The sequence below is a fragment of the Eucyclogobius newberryi genome, unplaced genomic scaffold, assembly GCF_026437365.1.
Source record: "Eucyclogobius newberryi isolate DKJ021-1_F unplaced genomic scaffold, fEucNew1.0.hap1 SCAF_4, whole genome shotgun sequence".
NCBI lineage: Eukaryota > Metazoa > Chordata > Actinopteri > Gobiiformes > Gobiidae > Eucyclogobius > Eucyclogobius newberryi.
In genome coordinates, this window is record NW_027316056.1 from 10,100,838 (window position 1) to 10,121,208 (window position 20,371).

A 20,371-nucleotide genomic window follows, 5' to 3' on the forward strand; every position below is an offset into this window, starting at 1 on the left:
ATTATTATGTTATATCTCCTTTGTGTTTTCAACATGTTCCTTTATAGAGCAGAGGTGTCCCGTATATTCTCATCAAATAATATTAAAAATGGTTAACCCTTATTGATTTGACCTATACTTGCTAAAGTACTGGTAAAAATTGTCTACAACATTCTTAGTGAATATCTAAATAAACTAAATATACCATCACAGTTTTAGGAAGAGGAGTACCTCTTATATGGCTGTCTTGAAACTCATCTGTAAGTGAAAAAAGTGAGTGTGGAATTGGTGTTAATTCCTTGACTTATTAAAAGCCTTTGATAGCATTGATTATAATAGAATTATGTGCCAATTGTGATATTGTTTTAGAGGTTCAACACTCAATTGGTACAGAAGCGATATATGTACATAACCAATCTAACTGTAAAACCATTAAATACGCCGTCCCTCAGGGCCCAATTCTTGGCCTACTCATTTTTTATTGTATATTAGCTGATCATACGTGTTTATTTATCCACAATATCTTCAAAGGCTAGTAAATAGTGAGTTGGTGAAAGTGGTACAAATTCAATAAATTATCTTTGAACAGAACTAAATTAAGAGTTTTGAAGACCTACAGATACAATAGACCGCAGAGCTATCAGAGTCAGGACACGCAACAGATGTTCATTTTTGTTGTTCTTTTGGGACCGTCAACAAATGACTTGACCATGAAAATTGAGTGATCAAATGCATAGTAAAAATAAATACATATACAATCAGCAAATGACTGTTCATTTAGGGACTGTCAACAAATTACATCACAGTGAGGAGAAAAAACGTTTAGGGCATTTGACCCATGATGGTCCCTCCTCCAGCACCTCTTCCTCTGTTCCCCATTGTCTGAGACATACAGAGCAGGTCCTCTGTAGGAGCCTGGTCCTCTGTAGGAGCCTTGTCCTTAATGTACTTGTGGCTCTTGGACATTTCATCCTGGATCGTGGCTCTCAAGCTCACTAGTCCTTGGCCTCCTTCCTTACGGCTAGTGTACAGTCTCAGGGTTCTGGATTGTGAGTGGACCCTCCTTGCATGGTGAGGAGCTGTCTTAACATCTGCGGTCTGTATCTCTTCCTTTGGCCATCTTATTATTCCTATAGGGCAGGGGTGTCCAAACTGTTTTCACCAGGGCCGTATTTTAAAACTTATACGGAGCAGAGGGCCACAAACAACCTGACAATGTCGAATTTGTCGAATGACAAAGTGACTCAAACTTTTGTATTTTATATTATTTCAATGAGCATCCACACCTTTAATAAGACTTTAAACATTAATATTAAGTTGGTATGAGATCAAAATGCTTTAATTTTTCCAATTTTACTGTAAAAAGTACTACTTTTTGTTTGGACCAACTAAGCAGGAAGCTGGAGGGCCACCAAAAAATAATTTGAGGGCCGCATTTGGCCCCGGGGCCGTAGTTTGTACCTGCCTGTTGTAGGGCATCTGATCACTGGCAGGGTGTAGCTGTTTATTGCCTGGGACTTTGTTCTTGCCCTTGAGTTGGCTTCTTAGGACTCTATGTCTGCTATTGATCCTTCTGGGAGTGAGACCCCTTATGTGTGGACTAACTTCTCTCACTTTGTCACCATCCGACTGCATTCGAATAAACATGCACTTTCCCCACCAAATAAACAAATAAAACAAATCTGGCTTTAGTATTTTACATTCATAAGACTAATTCGAAATGTATTTATTTTTTAAATAAGAAGCAAAAACACCACGCATTTTTAAAAGCCTTTATTTTCATTGGAATGAGATTTTATATTTCACATTGAGTTCATTTGTTTCTACAGTAAATTGCACACGGCCCACTTCGGATTGGTCCCACGAGCAAACAAATAATTTAAAACGCAAACAATAAAAGGCAATTACAAAAGGATATTTCAAAGAATTATGTTAAGAACATTTTATGAGCTTTTTATTGAAGCAACACTTCAATAACTTATCAAAACACTTTACGATCATACAGAAGGTGAGTGTTAAATCCTGGAGTGGTTTGAAACATTTTCATATTGTGAAACATTTCAGGCAAAGCAGCAACATCTCAAAGGAGACAAGCTGGTGGGAAAGTTATAGTGCACCTTTAAATAACACAGTAATAACAGTTTTCATTCAAAACACTCTCAACCCTCAAAGATGATTGACATTCAAGTCAAATTCTGATACTTTACTTTCTTTACAAAAAAGGGTTCATCATCTTTAATTATGAGTCATGACCCTAGCTTAGAAAACTATTTACAATTATTACAAATTATTTAAAGAATTAAAATCTCCCACTGTGGGAAAAATAGATTTTTAGAAGAAATGCAGAATTATCTCAAAAAATAAAAGTAAACATTAAAACTTTCCACAATCTATAACACAACCTTAAAGAAGACATATTATGCTTTAATTATGTTATATATGCATTATAATATAATTTATGGTGATAAAAATCCAATTGTGATATAATTCCTGACAATCTGCCGTTTGGTCAGATCGAAGTATTGTGATCGGTAATTTTCTTTGAAATGTGCAAAAATTTGCCTGTAAGTTTCGCATAAAATGTGAATGGACCATAAAATTAACCACAACAGTGTGCAGAAATATCACTTTTTATTGTCACAGTGATAATATCACTGCATCGTCACAGGCGCAGCTGAATCCCAAGTGTTTCACAGATTTAGAAAACAAAACTGTGAAAACGGGAATGTTGGGCAGGAGAATAAAGCTTCTCAAACATGAAAGAATAATTCTAAACACAACTTAAGAGTCGGTAAATGAGAAGGAAAACTATTAGAATGTGGTTAGAATCTCATGTCGATTCAGCATGATACGTCTCCTTTCATAGATGGCCTACGTCAGACCTTTCTCCTAAAAACATTCACAAGTTCTCTTTCATAGCATTCGTTCGATGCGTATCCCACAGTGAGACATCTCACGCATGCTACTCAGAGAACCGGGGTTACGAAAGTAACCTAAAGATTCCCATCGGTTTACAAACACATGATCCTTTAGACGGAGCGCCCCCTGCAGTACAACCACTGAGTTGCAGTGCTGACATAGAAAATAATTAAATAAAGTTAATTACGTAAAAGTCTTTTTACTCGTTTGGTCGGAGGCACAAAGTAAGATTCCCTTTTGAAACAACAGTCTTCACAAGTATGATGAGCAGATTCAGAAGTTGATCCAGTAGCTTAGTGTTTTAACAGTAGAAAACAAACAGCGACGAGCTGACCCCTGTCCAGGGTGCACCCCGTCTAAAGCCCAAAGTCACTAGGATAGGCTTGAGTCACTCACGACCACGAACGGGAACAAGCGGTAGAAAATGAATGAAAACAAACGGTCTGGTATAGTCTATAAACATCTCGACTGGATTGAAGTCATGTCCTCTGGTCTGTGCTACAAAACTGGATTAGACAGGACTTCAAATAAATACATTTACAGAGGTTTCAGTTTTATGTGTGAATAAAATCTGTGAACACCACTGAACGGATTTTAGTTTAGTTTAAAAGTCAATTTGAATAATGATTTTATAATGTTTTTATTTGTATTGTTTTCACAATACTAGAATTATCAAACTATTTGGACACTGCCTGGAATGTCCTGAATGATCTCTTTGTATTTTTACACAGATTAGGCGTGTTCGGGATAAGACAGACCTGAGCAGATCCGATCTGTGTCGATCAATGTTCCGGTTCAGCTGCGCCTCCAGATGAGGCCTATCGCTATCAGTCTGGTGATTGACAGGTGGATTAGCCAATCAGAGACATGAATGGTCCGTTATAATCAAAATAAACATGGCTGCTTATGAAGGAAAAAAGAAAATATCACAAACTCAAACACATCTGTTTGAGTTTGACTCATAGCGATGGAGTAACCAGACTCACACTGACGACAGAAGTGTCTCTTCTGGACGCATCAACTGCAGGAAAGGTTCCATTTTCTCCTGTTTTTGTGATTTTTATTAGTCTTGATACTTTTTCAAATTAGTATCTAGTTTTGATACTAGTTTTAGTATTGTATTTTTTTTTAAAAAGTATATATTTTTGTACTTCTGTCCTGGTTTCAGGGCAGTTTAAGTTCCTTGAGCAGCACAAATGATCTGATTTGTGATGTCAGGGAAGATAGATTGCAAGATTTGCATCTAGTGAACATTTGGCTTGGGAAAACTCCTGTAGGCAATTTCTGAAATATTCTGCTCAAAATATAGACCCTACAGACGTGTTTAGAACAGCCTCAAAAACAGCCTGGTGCTGAAATAAATGTACAATCAGCAGCAAAATAAAAATATGACTGTCGCCTGTAGCAGCTGCACGAGGTAATGTGTTCCAACTCTGCTCTGGTGTTACTCACATGTGCTCGAGTGGTTTTCAGTCTCCAAAACTGCCCTGTTTTTTCATAGTTTGGATGCTAACGCTAACTCCCCCATTGAAAGTGCATTTGAAGTTAATGTCTCGGCCTCGATCTCTGTCCTGGTCCTGGTCTCAGGGCAGCAGAGCTTCTCCCTCCTCCACCCACAGCAGGTTGAGCACCTCGTTCTGTCTCGTCTCTCTCTGGTGGATTCTCCGCAGTCGCAGCACGTACAACAGGATGGACAGCGCCACCACTAGGATGCACACTGACAGCACATGGTGGTTGTAGACGAACGACGAGCGCAGCCAACTCGAGTTCGGGTTCGGACGCAAAGACTCCTGCTGCAAGTCCCTGGAAGAGGACAGAACAGGACAACGTGTAAATGTCACTCCTAGTCATCAAGTACTTTTCAATTTCCTTATTTATTCATCAAGATTAAAGAGATTTCCCAGGTTGTTTTACTAAACTATAGGAGGAAACTCTTTTTTTTAAATTTGCTTTCTCAACATGGACACAACAACATTGTTCAATCTGCACCGGAAGATGTTATTTTATTTTGTTCAAACGAATCACATCTATAGATTTATACGAGACATTGTGACTTCAAAATTTGTTCCAATACATTTTTGTCCCACAGAGACATAAAGATCAACCCTTAAAGTAGCTCCTACACACACACACACACACACACACACACCAAACTTTAAAATCTTGGACCAAACAAGATTTTGACAGATTGAACAGAAGGATTTGATCGTATCTAATTTAAAGCCAGTTTTATTTTTTACTGAAACAATTGTGAAAATTTTATCTAAATAAATCTGGTTCATTCAAATAATAATAATTCAATTTATTATTAAATAATAATTAAATTAAATAATATCGGAACCGTTGACAATTCCTTGAAATTGGTCAATGTTCATAATTAACTTGCCAGCAAGAATTCTCACAATATTTGTTCACAAAACTCAATTCAGTCATGAGCCAGGTTAATGGAGTGGCATTAAAGGACATATTGTTCCCTTGTTAAAAACATACTCCGAGTTGCATTAGTTTGTCTCGGTCTTTAAACCTTTGTAACTTTTAATTTGACTTCTCATGTTTAGAACTTGAGCCAAGTTCACTTTATCTCATCACTGGCAGCAGAGGAAATGCCCAGTGTGAAATAAACCTAAGCTAAGTTGCCCCCAACATGCTAATGTAATGTTTAGTCTGAAATGTTTACAAGTAGCACTTGTTATAGCACAATATAGCATAAGAGACCTCCAGATCCCTCCCAGATTTGTGACATCAAAGGTAAACCTGAAACTGGGTGTTTTTTGAGGCTCAGAAGGTAGAGAAGACGAGCTCATAAACAGGATTAATAAAACAAGTGTGAATGAAGCTAAATACAACTTAATCTGTGTTTTTGACACGCAAATGATGTTATAAGCTCAAGTATATTTTACACAAAATATTTTTTTTCTAGGCTACTAAGAAGATGATCTAAATTGGCAGTAGTGGGCAATCAAGGCAGTTAGTGGCCAATAAAATCTAAGATTACAATGTGTGTCACAACTATATATGAATTTTTCTAAAATATATTCAAATACACCCGTTTTCCCCTCACTTCTGCTGCTGAAGCTTGGCTGAACTCACGGCGTCTTTTAGTGGCCGCAACAGATCGCTGGGCAGTACTGCAGGAAGCTTGGTGGTTCTTTCCCTGCAGCTGCTCAGTCTGTGTCCGTGTTCAGAGGCCCGTTCATGCTCCGCTCTCTAACATGAGCGTTTAGAACCAGAGCGGACAGCAGCTTCTGTTAGAGCTCTGCACATGCTCTGAGGACCACACAGCCTCAAACCCATGGATCTGTCCTCAAACCACGCTGAATAAACCTGTGTGGGAATCAAGGATGTTTGCAGGTTCTCTCCTAACTGAGCATTGTTTGGTTAATAAGAGTTTTTGTTTTTGTTCATAAGAGTTCTTCTATTAAGAGTGTTTTTAAGTTATCTGTCCTTTCCCTCTGTATCTACTGCATTGTAACACCAAAATTTCCCCATGTGTGGACATTAAAGGCATATCTTATCTTATCTTATGTGCAGAGGAGAAGCTAAGCAACAGCAGCGCCAAGTTTCAACAAACTGTCTTAAAAACTATCTTTTAGAGATAAATCTTTGTTTGTAGCTAAGGCTCTGTTCATGTTTACAATTACTAGATGTTAGTTGGATACAGTCAATCATTTAACAACATAGAATGCCAATTTGTGTAATGAACTGGTTGGTGAAGTCAGGTTATTTAATTAATTTAGCACATTGATAAGTATCGGAGTTTAGCTCAGTATGATAGGCGTTCTCGCTTCACGCGGGAGAGTTTAAAGCCCACCCTCCCATTTTATTTATTTATTTGCACATTTCTATTATCCACTAAATATTGATGAACACGCCAGGTCTGCTTGCCCATCCATAAAAGTCACCGCATGCTACTGTAACTTAGTGAACATTTAGAACAAAATAAGCAAATATAGAAAAATATGGAAATAGAATCTGCGTGTTCACCTGAGTGGGAGGAAGCGTGTTTTGTAGAGGATCGCTCCCAGAGTCCACTGCACCTCTTTGTCCTGGACGAGCTGAGCCGTTTTCAGACTCAAGTAAGACAAAGGGAAACGAAACCCCGAGTGAAGAACCTCGAACATCCACGCAGACTTAAAACACTGGTATCTACAACAGAAATAAGGGAAAATAGTGAGTGTTCAAAAAGATATGCTCTCATGCCAGGACAACAGCGCTCTTAAGTGGGGTTGTAGAACTTTGCACATGTTCTGGTTTATGCCAGTGTTTATGCGTCAGTCACTAATATAGTTTTGTCCATGAACAAACCACTTTAATTGGATTGAGTAGAAACACAGCTACTTTAATATTACGATTTGATTGTTGAGATAAGATAAGATAAGATAATCCTTTATTGTCCCACATAAGAAATCTATAGAAGAAACAATTATATTTAAACTGTAATCAACACCTTTTTGATCAGTATAAGTGACATTTATACTTTATACATTATACTATGGTTAACACTGATGTTTGCATCCAAATGGATGACACCACTAATTACCACAGAACACTTTGTTTTTTAATAAACAAACCAGTGTCGTCAGTGTCAAACATAAGAACAGCAGATTGCAAAATGGTTAGAGAAAACATATTATGCTTTTATTGCTGGTGTATAGTTACGATTTACGTAGATTGTGATTTTACATTTTGTTCTTTTTTAAACACAATGATGATCTAAAGTGACTTACTAAAAATATAATCAGTCTAAATACAAATGTGAAGTTATTGATTCGGGAAAACTCTTTTAACATGGTTAAAAGAGTATGATACAAGAAATGTTGTGATATTGTGATATGGCTGTTACAATATTAATATTACTGCAATAATTAAATATTGAACTTTTGACACAATCATTTAATTTATATTGAAACAAATAAGTTCATGCCTTCAACCTTTAATGTTTGTGCAACAAACAATTTATGACCATGGGGAAACTATTGAGTCGACGCTCAAAATCATTGGTTGCAGGTCTCAGAGTGAAACAGAGACAGAGACAAAGATTAAACTTAGAACCTCGTACGACCAAAGACAAGCTGCGATTTAGATTTAACCTGTATATTTTACAATCTTGATTGCAGAGTGAGGCCTCCTGTCACTGCGTCAATGATCAATCTCGGCCAAACATAAACACAAGAGCTCCTCGAAGCGAGTAACTTACGGTAGTATCACTACAAACACAAAAACACTGCTAGCATGTCGCGTTAGCCTCAGCTAATCGATAAAACTCTGGTGACTTCATCACACCGCCCAGAGCCTGATATTCAGACAAACTTTGGTCGTACTATGCTGGTCGTACGTATTACTTGAGCCTATATTGAGATATTGATATATTTGTGATTAACTGTGAAACACTAGTCAAATGTTCTTAAAAGCATAATAAGTCTACAGTAAAGTGTAAATGTTCTCACTTGAGTCTGTTGAGGTCAGCCTGTTGTGAGAAGAGCTTGTTGTCCAGTCGCTGTTTCAGAATAGACCACTGGGTGACGCAGTAATCCTGGACGGCACAAACGTTTATCCATCACTGAACACTTATAAAAAGACATGTACTTTTGTGATAATGGATTTTACCGATGCGGCGCGTGAGTATTTGCGGCTGTCGTAGGTGCCACGCATCCGCAGCACGTCCTCCATACAGTAATAAAACTCTGAGAAACCGTAGAACTCACTGTTACTGAAGTTTATCGGAGCCTGGAAACAGCAAAACATTAATTTTAATGACAGTCAATGGGGGAAGGGCAAGTGAGAGAAAAAGTGTTTTTGCACAAAAACTAAAAACACATGAAAATCAATGTTTTTACTCATCTTTGACAGCCAAGACTGTAATAAAATGCTAAATTAAAATAACATGGGGCCTTTTGTGTGACATTGTTTTAGTTTATAGTTTTATTTTCTTGTCTCTCACCTGGTAGACTCCTCCAGGCGACATTGTGCCGTTGTGCAAACCCAGAAAGGGCCGTACCGCCTCCTGACAGCGCGACCACTCGCCTTGGCCGCGGAGGTAAAGGGTTCGATTCCCCCGCACCACAGAGTCCGACAAACCCACGGGCAAACACGGGTCGAACAGCGGCTGGTCTGAGGACAGGCCCAGAGTGGACGGAGAACGGACACTGAGACCGAACCGAACAGTAGAAGATAATTAAATACATTACTTGTGGTTAAAACTACAATATAGACACTAGAGGTGTTATGATGCAGCGCAATGCTTAAAATGTGACCATTTCCACATCATCATATGCATCATACACGTGTGACAATGAACAACGAGAGATTTGCACCTAAAACAATATTAGGTGCACCTAAAACAATATAAAAACAGCACCGCTCCCACATGTTCGTGCGAATGTCACATGCTCAAGTGTGTGAATCTTATTTCTCTTTTCTCACTGAAGCTTGTGTGAATGTGACCTGCTCCGATGCTTTGACAGTCAGAAACTATCTTCATGATTTAGGAAAAATATACAATTGTGATTGTTCAAACAAATATTGCAATTAGATTTGTGTTTTAATAAATATGTTCATATTTCACATTTTTAACACATACAGGGGAAATATGTCAGAAGTCAAATCATTTTTAGCTTAAATTTAGTTTTAATAGACAAAAATGTATCAATACATGCAATAAAACACAGATTTGTACCTGCTGCTGAAGGTGCTGTTGAAGAGTTGGTTCTCGTAGCTCTGTCGGGCCATGTTTCCTCCAAACCCCAGAAACGTAGTGACGTAAACTCTGTAAACGTGCTCCGTGTGCTCCACGTCACAGCCGAGGTTAAACTCAGCCAGGACGCTCTTCCCCGCCTCCTCCTGGAACAAACACCTGCTTTAGTCCTGCTTTAGTCCTGCTTTAGTCCTGCTTTTGTCCTGCTTTTGTCCTGCTTTTGTCCTGCTTTTGTCCTGCTTTTGTCCTGCTTTTGTCCTGCTTTTGTCCTGCTTTTGTCCTGCTTTTGTCCTGGTTCGGTCCTGGTTTAGACCTGGTTTAGACCTGGTTTAGACCTGGTTTAGACCTGGTTTAGACCTGGTTCAGACCTGGTTCAGACCTGGTTTAGTCAGTGTCTCAGCGCTGACCTCTTGTGGCGAGCTGAAGTGAACGACTCCGGGAACCTCGTAAGCGATCTGCAGTGAAGCTCCGCCCATGTCCATGATGCCCACTGTGCGCCGCCGGCTGATTGGCTTACGGCTCTGTGAACTCGTTGTGACCTCCACTATCGCGTCGTCTGAAAGAGTCAGTAATTTGGGGTTCATTTCATGGTCCATTTACAGAAACATTTTAGCACATTCTGATGCTTTGTGAAAATATCATCAGAATATAGTAGGAGATATTTATGAAAAATATATATAGATATTTACTTTACTTATATTTTATTAATTACATTTTCTAACGCACTTGTGTAATAGCCTTTAGCTTAGAAGCGCTCTTGTTTTTCACTTTTTTTTGAAAATGAATAGAGAAATATTTGATTTGATTGCACATCCTAGAAGTACAAAAAGCAGTCTAATATATTTTTTGTCTCAATGTATGTAACTAAATGTAAGACTGCAACTAACGATTATTTTAGTAGTTGACAGTCTAACTATTATTTCTAGTTTGTACTTGGAGCTTTTTTTTAAACACATTGTAACCAAAAAAGGTTGAAATACGGTGACTGAAGGCTTTTAGAAAGTGAATATTTATGAATAAAGTGCATTATAGATGACTATCAGAAATTGTTGACATTTTTATTTAATAATGGTTTGTCTTTTTAGCATCTGTACAGTTCAGATAACGAATAGGATGATCAAACTAGAACTATTATAGACGATTGATCATTGCAGCTCAAGCTAATTATAAAACTTATGGCCAATTCATATTCATATTCAAGAGGTTTGTTTGGCAGTTCTCGCAGCTGGTTCTTAACACATCAGATGAGCAGAACTTTTATCGGCAGAGCTGTTCGTCAACTAGGCTCTGATTAGCCAAATGATATCCACTGAGCTATCTGTAATAATAATCTCCATAGAAACAGCGTGAAAACAGTTGTTGGGGATCACAGGGGATGGGCCTATGAAATATTAACATTTGTCGCAAACCCTGCATTCACGTAACTCTGAAGTAATTTCAGTTTGTGTTAAGCTCCTGCACAAGATGATTTATTTAAAATATACATCACTCACTCACCCGCAACAGCGTGATCAAAACGACCCAAAACAAAGTTGATACCAATCCATGCGTACACTCCTGATGAAAGAGTCAAGAATAATCCACTGTAAATATTATACCAGGGTGTAAAAACATCATTGTCATTTATTTGTTAGTTTTAGCTCTGGTTTATTTAAGTTACCTTCTTGTTTGCCAGAGATGACCTCAGCGTGAGACTCTGAAAACAGGAAGTCAAACTCCAGAGGAACATCGCTCACAATGTCCTCCAAGATGGCCGCCTGCTCGCTAGAGACAAAACAGGACAAACGTTTAGTTGTAGACAGAGGTTCAGTTCAGGACAAAGGTTCAGTAATGACACAACTGTAGAAAAACCTAAAACATACACCACCGTCTATAGTCAATACATATAGAAGCCTAATCTAATTTTGGGCTATGTCTCAAGTTTGAAAATAATTTACACTTTTGATGTTAAAAATAATTGTATTTAGTACTATTTATTGTTAATTGTATTCATGCACATTTATGGTATACATAATTTAAATAATATATAAAAATCCACTAACTATTAATATTAATATTTTTTATTAATTCACATTTTCCCCTTTTTCTAAAACAAGATACAGCAAAACCAGATGGAACAAATTGTGGTTTAGACAACTGGTTTTGCAGTAACATGATACAATGCAGCTAAAATCTGGAACAGTCTTCCTGAAGATGTGAGACAGGTTCTACTCTGACAATGTTCAAATCTAAGCTAAAAACAGTTTTGTTTAGCTGCGCATATGACTGAAATGATTTTTTCTTTGCACTCTTCTCTTTTGTTTGTGATTTTATTAGTTTAGACAATCAGTTGGATTGATCATTTTTAATTTAGTTAATTTTATTGTATTTCTGTTTCTGTAATTTCTTTGTGATTTGAATGCATTTTTCCTGCTGTGAAGCACTTTGAATTGCCTTGTGTATGAAATGTGCTCTACAAATAAACTTGCCTTGCCTTGCCTACAATGAGACTGAATGAGATTCTTAGATTAAAGCAAGTTCCTTTACCTATGCACTCCAGATGACGCCTCAGTATAATATTTTTTTAATGTACAAACATGATAATTATTACGTTTCTGGTAGCAGCCTCATGCCGGCCGTGCAGAGGATGTACAGCGGAGTTTCTTTGTGTTTATTTTTGGGGACGTGAGCCGCAGCGAAGCTCAGCAACGGCTGCAGATAGTCACTGGACGCGGTCGGAGTTTTGGCCAGAGTTGAGATCCCTGTAAACAGCAGATAAAAAACAAATATAATTTCACAAAATCAATGATGTAACTGTGTGTATTATCTGTTTTAACAAAACAAAGTCACAAAACACTAAAATCAATGAAGATCTGTATCTTTTGAGTTCTAAAAGAAATGACTTATTCTGTCTCAACAGATCAACTACACTATATTACAAATAACTAAACATGTTATACTGCTGCAAATAAAATGCGCACACAATAAATATTAAGCAAAATATTGAACATTTATGAAGGTGTAATAGTGATATAATTTTATAAAGTAATGCCCTAGCTCAGACGTGGGCAAAAATAACCCCTACTAGCCATTAATAAAATAATATTAAAACTGTTTAAAACTGAGGGTTAAGTGTTATATTGGTAGAAGACAGATGGATCCGTTTTCTCTCGCAGCCGCGCGCTACAGCCCGTCGGCTACACCCAGTCGGCTACACCCAGTCGGCTACACCCAGTCGGCTACACCCAGTCGGCTACACCCAGTCGGCTACACCCAGTCGGCTACACCCAGTCGGCTACACCCAGTCGGCTACACCCAGTCGGCTACACTCAGTCGGCTACACCCAGTCGGCTACACCCAGTCGGCTACACTCAGTCGGCTACACTCAGTCGGCTACACTCAGTCGGCTACACTCAGTCGGCTACGCTCCTGGCCTGGCCTCCCCCTCAGAGCACCTCATCCCACCATAAGTGAAACTCCACTCTCATTTGTGTTTTCAAACACTTGTTGGAACATGACACCGCTGCATCGCTTTTCTTTTCGCCTCACTTGCATCGCTCTTGTCTGTATCATGTAGGCCATAAAACTGAGACCGCGTTCACTTTATTCCCAACAAAAACAAAAACTCGTCTGAGTGGGCTGCAAGTACAGGTCTAATTTGTTGCTGGTTCCATTGGTAAAGATGCAGTTCTCAAATCATGGGCCGGAGCGTCACTATTTGTAGTCAGAAAAGTAAACAAAAAGAGGGTAAGGTTAGGCACTAGACAAACTCGTGACCTGGTTTAATCTTGAGCACGACTGGTTTCCTCTCCTTGTCTCTCATCTGTCGTATGTCCAGCAGCGTGTGAGGGTTCCCGTTGTGAGGAGGCCAATAGTAAACGAACACCCGAGAGCCGCTGCTGCCACAGTCCACCACCACGCCATAGTTTAGAGACGGGTTTTCAACATCTGTGGACTCCAACAACTCGGCGATGGACAGATATCTGAGAGAGACGACGGGGAAACGGTCAAAAAACATGGTTTAGGGGTGGAGGGGGAAAAATACAATTTCTGGTACTACAATTGGATTTCATTTTATGGTAAACTACAATAAATACAAAAGCTGAATTCCAAATAAATAGGACGTTTAAGGACTTGCATCTGCAGTACATTGCATAGTTTATACAGTGCGGTGTTCAAGGACACGTTAAACAGCTGTGATCCTTCTCATTCTGTGTCAGTTATCAGTTCTGTTTGTATTTTTAGCTGAAGCCGGTCTGTGTGGGCTGTGCATGAAGCGTTACATAACAACTCAGAGAAATACACAGTGTACTTCACTCTGATTTATACTTCAAAAAGGCTTAAATAATCTTTATAATTATATCAGTGACAAGGTCCATTATCCACACCACAACATCTGCTGATTAACTGGGGACATTTTACCTCCTCCATCTGCAGAACATTGTGTCTCATAGATAACAAAACAGGTGTGTTATTGTAGAAGGTAGAAGTGCAACTCACTACTTTGTGCATAATCCAAGGCAGTTACAAAGCCCTTTTGTGTTGACAATAACCCTGGCTCTGGACAGAAATATACCGGTACACAGATGTTGGACTGTCATTATTACTTTTGATATTAACTTGGGCTTTAATTGTTTGTGAAAAACAAATAGCGGAAGCATACTATAAACGAATGGTGATAATTGACCGGAAAGGAGTTTTCTTCAGTTAAATTGTGTTGATCGGACCGCACCACACCGCCATCACTGCCACGCCGCCACTGCCACGGCGTCACCCCGTAACGCAAGAGGTATGGGCGCTAACACTGAACGCAGCTCCAGAGTAACGCTCCTTTTTGTGTGCGCTCTGACCATTAATCGCTCTGACCATTAATCGCTCTGACCATTAATCGCTCTGACCATTAATCGCTCTGACCATTAATCGCTGGATATAAAATTCTCTGAACTCAGTTACAAACTCAAGAATAATAGTAAACTTCAGAACAGATGACACCAGTGACAACATAGGACTTAGTTTTAAGTGTCAGTAGAGAAGAGTCATCAAAGACAGAGCACAACATACTGTGAATTCAAACTATAATATGTAAAGACCATCGTTTCGAGTCAGCATTAGAATAGTAAATGGTCTGCCTAGAGCACTGTATTTCTCACTTGTTTGGCTGTGCGTTGGGTCTTCGTTGGGGGCTCCACATCAGCAGCAGCAGCAGAGTGGAGCAGAGGAACAGCAACAGAAACACCAGCCTCTGACGGGGAACACAGCCCAGAGAGAGCAGCGAAACGGAGCAGTACCAGGAGGCTGGCACGCACGACAACGTGATCCTGGAAACACGACAAACATGACAATGTGATCCTGGAATCACGACAAACACGACAAGGTGATCCGGAATCACTTCAAACACGACAATGTGATCCTGGAATCACTTCAAACACGACAATGTGATCCTGGAATCACTTCAAACACGACAATGTGATCCTGGAATCACTTCAAAACACAACTGCGTGACAGTGTCGAGAGGAAGCCTGAACAACACTTGAAATATACAGTATGTAACTGCAGTTTACTTATCAAGTATTTGGATAAGTTCAGTCAAGAAATCCAGATTCTGTTTTCATTCTAAACATTTCCAGGAGCATTAACATTGGAGAAAACTGATTTCTGAACTGCAAAACAACAACTCCCTGCATTTACAGAACCGCGATATCTGCAGAATTTGTTATCTGTATTATCTAAAAGTTTTGGTAATACTGCTCGACTATTTTGTCTTGTGTGTTGTCAATAGATGTTTTCACAAAGTACCTCTGATAGTCTGATAACGCACTTGTTTTAGGCAATGTGATAAATATAACTAATTTATCGATCAATTATTACTTCTTAAGTTCATTCATTCATTTTCATAAATTTATTTATACAGGGAAACCCCAATGAGAAAGGTTATTTTTCATGGGTACCCTGTTAAAACAAAGATTATATATATATATGATTATATATATATATATATAAAATCATATATATATATATATATATATATATATATATATATATATATATATATATATATATATAAAAAATCATATATATATATATATATATATATATACACATACATATATATATATATACATATATATATACACATACATATATATATATATATATATATATATATGTATGTGTGTGTATATATATATATATATATATATATATATATATATATATATATATGTATGTGTGTATATATATATATATATATATATATATATATATATGTATGTGTGTATATATATATATATATATATATATATATATATATATATATATATATCACACATACATATATATATATACACACATACATATATATATATATATATATATATATATATATATATATATATATATATATATATATATATATATATGTATGTGTGTATATATATATATATATATATATATGTATGTGTGTATATATATATATATATATATATATATATATATATATATATATATATATATATATATATATATATATATATATGTATGTGTGTATATATATATATATATATATATATGTATGTGTGTATATATATATATATATATATATATATATATATATATATATATATATATATATATATATATATATATATATATATATATATATATATATATATATATATATATATATATATATATATATATATATATATATATACACACATACATATATATATATATATATATATGTATGTGTGTATATATATATATATATATATATATATATACACACATACATATATATATATATATATATATATATGTATGTGTGTATATATATATGTATGTGTGTATATATATATGTATGTGTGTATATATATATGTATGTGTGAGATATATATATATATATATATACATATATATATATATATATACACATATATATATACACATATATATATATATATATATATATATATATATATATATATATACACATATATATATATATATATATATATATATATATATATATATATATATATATATATATATATATATATATATATATATATATATATATATATATATATATATGGGCCAAACTCTGTCAAAAAAGAAATTATTAACAGAGATAAGGACAACACTACCACAAAATCTACTCTAACATAGACTGAAAAGGCAAATCATTAATGAAAATCTCCCTTTTTTAAAACGTTTTTATTTTTAAAAACAGTGGGGCTGCAACGATTAATTGTCTAATTGTGACTAGTTGACTATAAAAAAAATGTTAAAGGCGTAGTCATATGTTGATAATCGTAATTGTTATCTGGACCATCGTACATTTGGCATTGTTAAATCAAAATGTAAAAAATAGGGGACGTATTTGACCAAATTTACATTTACCATAATCTTCCTCAGTCTCAATTTGCACACAAAAGATCATAAGATTTTGTAAGTTCACACGCAATAACCACTTATAGAAAAGAAACTGAATAAATGGATCAGTGACTCTAAAATCTCAACATTCTGCATTCTCCAGTGGTCCAAATCATTATAACGCCAATAAAACATTTAGGCAGCTAAGGCACCATCGAACAATTAAGAGAAAAATTAAATCAACCAAGCAACCAGCTCTTCCAAAAATAAGTAAGTCTGATTTTCAAAAATAATTCACTTATAATTCACAATATTCTCTGTCTAGATGCCCTCAGTCGCCATATTTCAACCTTTGTTCGATTCAAAAAGTCTCAATGTGCATTAGAAATAAAACTGTGGCAAGTAGACAACTGAAATAAACATTAGAGACAATCTTAATAAACAGTACATTTCTGTCAGATGAATGCAGGACAGTTCATGTGCACGAAAACCAAAAAGAGGTAAAGGTGGTCACTCTAATTGTACCTGTTTTAGTGTGTAATTGTGAGTAAGTCCTGTCTGCTTTTCCAAACACAACATTACCTGGCCATAAGTCCTCTTCAGGTAAATGTCCCAGATGTCACCTCATGTTGTCAGTAAAAGCTCCAATTATCCAGCAGACTTTATCTCACTGTAGGAAAAAGCAGATACACAGTTTACACGTGGACAGTCTTAAATACCAGGGTTATTTTGGATGGTTTTAAAACATATGTTGTGTTAGTTACAGGAGCTAATTCCGTTGTCAATTCACGTTATAAAACAATAACACAATTTAAACACATCAGAAAGCGAATGTTCCGCGTTAAAGTCAGAATGCCACGCTATTTTAAATGAAAGAAAGGGTTTGTACGGTGTAGTTAAAACACACCGGCTGGTCCCGTTAGCTTTACGGGACAATAACACTCACGTAAAACACGTCTTTTTATCGCCATCGCCGAGAAATCCGTGAGGGAACAAACGGGCGGACACAGAATGAGCTGCAATATGTGCGTTAGTTATAGAAATCCACGGTTAAAAGACAAGGGAAAGCCGACTGTGGCAGGACGGAGGAGGAAACGGAGGCAAGATCATGGAAAAAAAATACTTCCGGTTTTGTTACGGATGTGGTGTACGTCATTCTTACGTATCCGGCGAGGCGTCACTCGGGCCGCTCCTTCCGCATCCAAAACAAACGGACTGAAAACAAACAAACAAACGGACTGAAAACAAACAAACAAACAAACAAACAAACAAACGGACTGAGCCTTCAGCACCTCTTTCGGATCTGTTCTTACTCCACTGCAGGACTCCAGCAGATTTATTATATAGACACAAGAACTTCACTTTCAAAGGGGGAAATATTGTATTTTGTTTTTTCAGAAGGCAAAGGATGTTATTATATGTTATTGTAACTATAACTTAATTGCGTAAATGTATATATATATATATATATATATATATATACCCATGGGCATATTGTATGTTCTTTTGTTCTGTGTACGGTTTGTATACTTGAACTTTTGCACAATTAAAAAAACATTATTTGAAATTTGGCAAATTTTACATACTCAAAACTCCCAAAAAGCTGTTAAAACTAGAATATTTGTTTTAAAAATGTTTTTATCAGTATCAGTAGATATACAGATATGATTCAACTGGATGCGTACAGCAGTTTACTACCTACTTAAAAATATATATATATATATTATTAGATTACAAAAAATCAGGTATGGTACAAAATATGCAATAGAAAACATGGGTTCAATCACAGTAACAGACAAATTAAAACAAATTAAATTAAATCACAACGTGGGATGTATTTCCTCACAAAATAAATACACGGGACAATTCGATATCCAGACTATTCATAAATGAGATAAGTTTAAATGCACTTTTGGACTTTACAAAAGAAAGAGATTGATGAATGAATAAAGTTTGATGCAGACTTAAATATCTGATCTTTATGTATGCTTTGCTGACAAAATAATTGTATTAATACCATATTCAAAGAGGCTGTCAACGTTCAAATATTCCTGCACTTCGTTTGTTCTTACAGTTCGTCCCTTTAGCGTCCAGTAGAGAGCACAAAAATCCTAATTATAGTCCTGGCCCACTCTCATCATGCTTCAATGGTCCACGGTCACCTGATCTGTCTCATTGAGGGTTTATCTGGCTCTAATGTCATTTATATACCAAAAAACAAAAAACAAGGCTCAATCTTTCTTTATGATCACAGGTAAGATTGTTTGCAGAAGCAGTCCAGTAACATTGAAATGAATATCTAGACTTTCTGTACAAACATTTTAAATAATTTCAAAAGGATTATGAAAAAGACCCCCAGTACTTTATAAATACTTTTTTAACTTGTATTGGTGAAACGTTTCTCAGTCGTCCAGATAAGTTATAGCAAGATAAAGTTTGAAGGGTGAACATGTTTCTTGTTGATGTTTTCTCACTCAGTTCATCTGACAAAAAACTGTGATATGGTTGGAGATGAATAGTGGCACCATTTTGTGAGATTATTCCTCTTTTTTTGTGCTGACAGAGAAAATGTTGAACTTCAGGCATTTTTTTCTCACATGAATTGGTCCTGTAATTACAAAGACATGAACCATAAACCAGGTCAACAAATATGTAATCCGACAGTTAACCAACTATTATACAATTCTCACCCGTTTCCGCTCAGAATTAAACAGGAGTTTTTAAATGATAATGTCACGTGAACACAACCTCAAGTCAGTGACTCAGTGACTAAAACAGTGGGACCAAAGAGCTTTACTCAATGGTGGTGCAGGGTTTAGTGCTTTTGCTTTTTACGGCAAGAAGGTCCTGGGTTCTCCCCGTGTCTGCGATGGTTCCTCCAGGTACTCCGGTTTCCTCTACCACTAAAAACATGTAAAATAGGTTCCTCCCCTCAGTGGGACTTAATAACATCAGCTGCCCGGGGACTAAAGGTGGAAATTAGCACTTGAGCTACAACCTGTACAATGCTGATAAGGTTAATGTATATTGTGCACCGTCCCTGTCACTGACTTAACTGCTTGGACAGAGTTTTTTCCTCCTTTTTTCCTTCTTGTGTGTTTAGCCTTTTTTCAGCTGTTTAGTCAGAAGCAGAATCACAGTCAAGGCTGCAAAAATAAATGAATAAAAACTTATAGAAGGTAAGGTAAGGTTTTTTTGTAGAGTACAATTCACACAAGACAATTCAAAGCGCTTCACACAACAGAGACATGACAGACGTTATAAAACAGTGCTGCCTGGTGGTCCAGTGGTTAAGGCACAGCACACGTATGCCAGGCTCCAGCTGCAGTGTAGTGAGTCTGATCCCTGATTCTGAATATTTACTGCATGTCTTCCCTTTTCTCTCACCCCCCATTTCACACTACTTTCCTGTCAATGGCAACAAAA

At 36.6% G+C, this 20,371-nt stretch overlaps 2 protein-coding genes across 2 annotated transcripts in view; both read right to left on the reverse strand.

Moving 5' to 3' along the window:
- abcc10 (ATP-binding cassette, sub-family C (CFTR/MRP), member 10) overlaps nt 1-4,465 on the reverse strand; it is a 33,730-nt gene extending 29,265 nt beyond the window's left edge. Inside the window, exon 1 of the mRNA XM_072463029.1 lies at nt 4,351-4,465. The gene's annotated coding sequence lies outside the window, so the exon portion shown is untranslated. The remainder of the gene's footprint in view (nt 1-4,350) is intronic.
- Nucleotides 1,740-17,979, reverse strand: LOC140377579 (ectonucleoside triphosphate diphosphohydrolase 7-like). Its single transcript, XM_072463039.1, has 14 exons — nt 17,892-17,979; nt 17,528-17,615; nt 14,722-14,889; nt 13,349-13,554; nt 12,183-12,333; nt 11,253-11,356; nt 11,090-11,149; nt 10,000-10,148; nt 9,575-9,738; nt 8,840-9,044; nt 8,506-8,625; nt 8,346-8,431; nt 6,883-7,044; nt 1,740-4,701 (listed from the first exon to the last, which is right to left on the reverse strand). The coding sequence occupies exons 2-14, from the start codon at nt 17,533-17,535 to the stop codon at nt 4,482-4,484; spliced, it is 1,803 nt and encodes a 600-aa protein (XP_072319140.1). The 5' UTR covers nt 17,536-17,615; nt 17,892-17,979; the 3' UTR covers nt 1,740-4,481.
- Between the last annotated feature and the right edge of the window lie 2,392 nt (nt 17,980-20,371).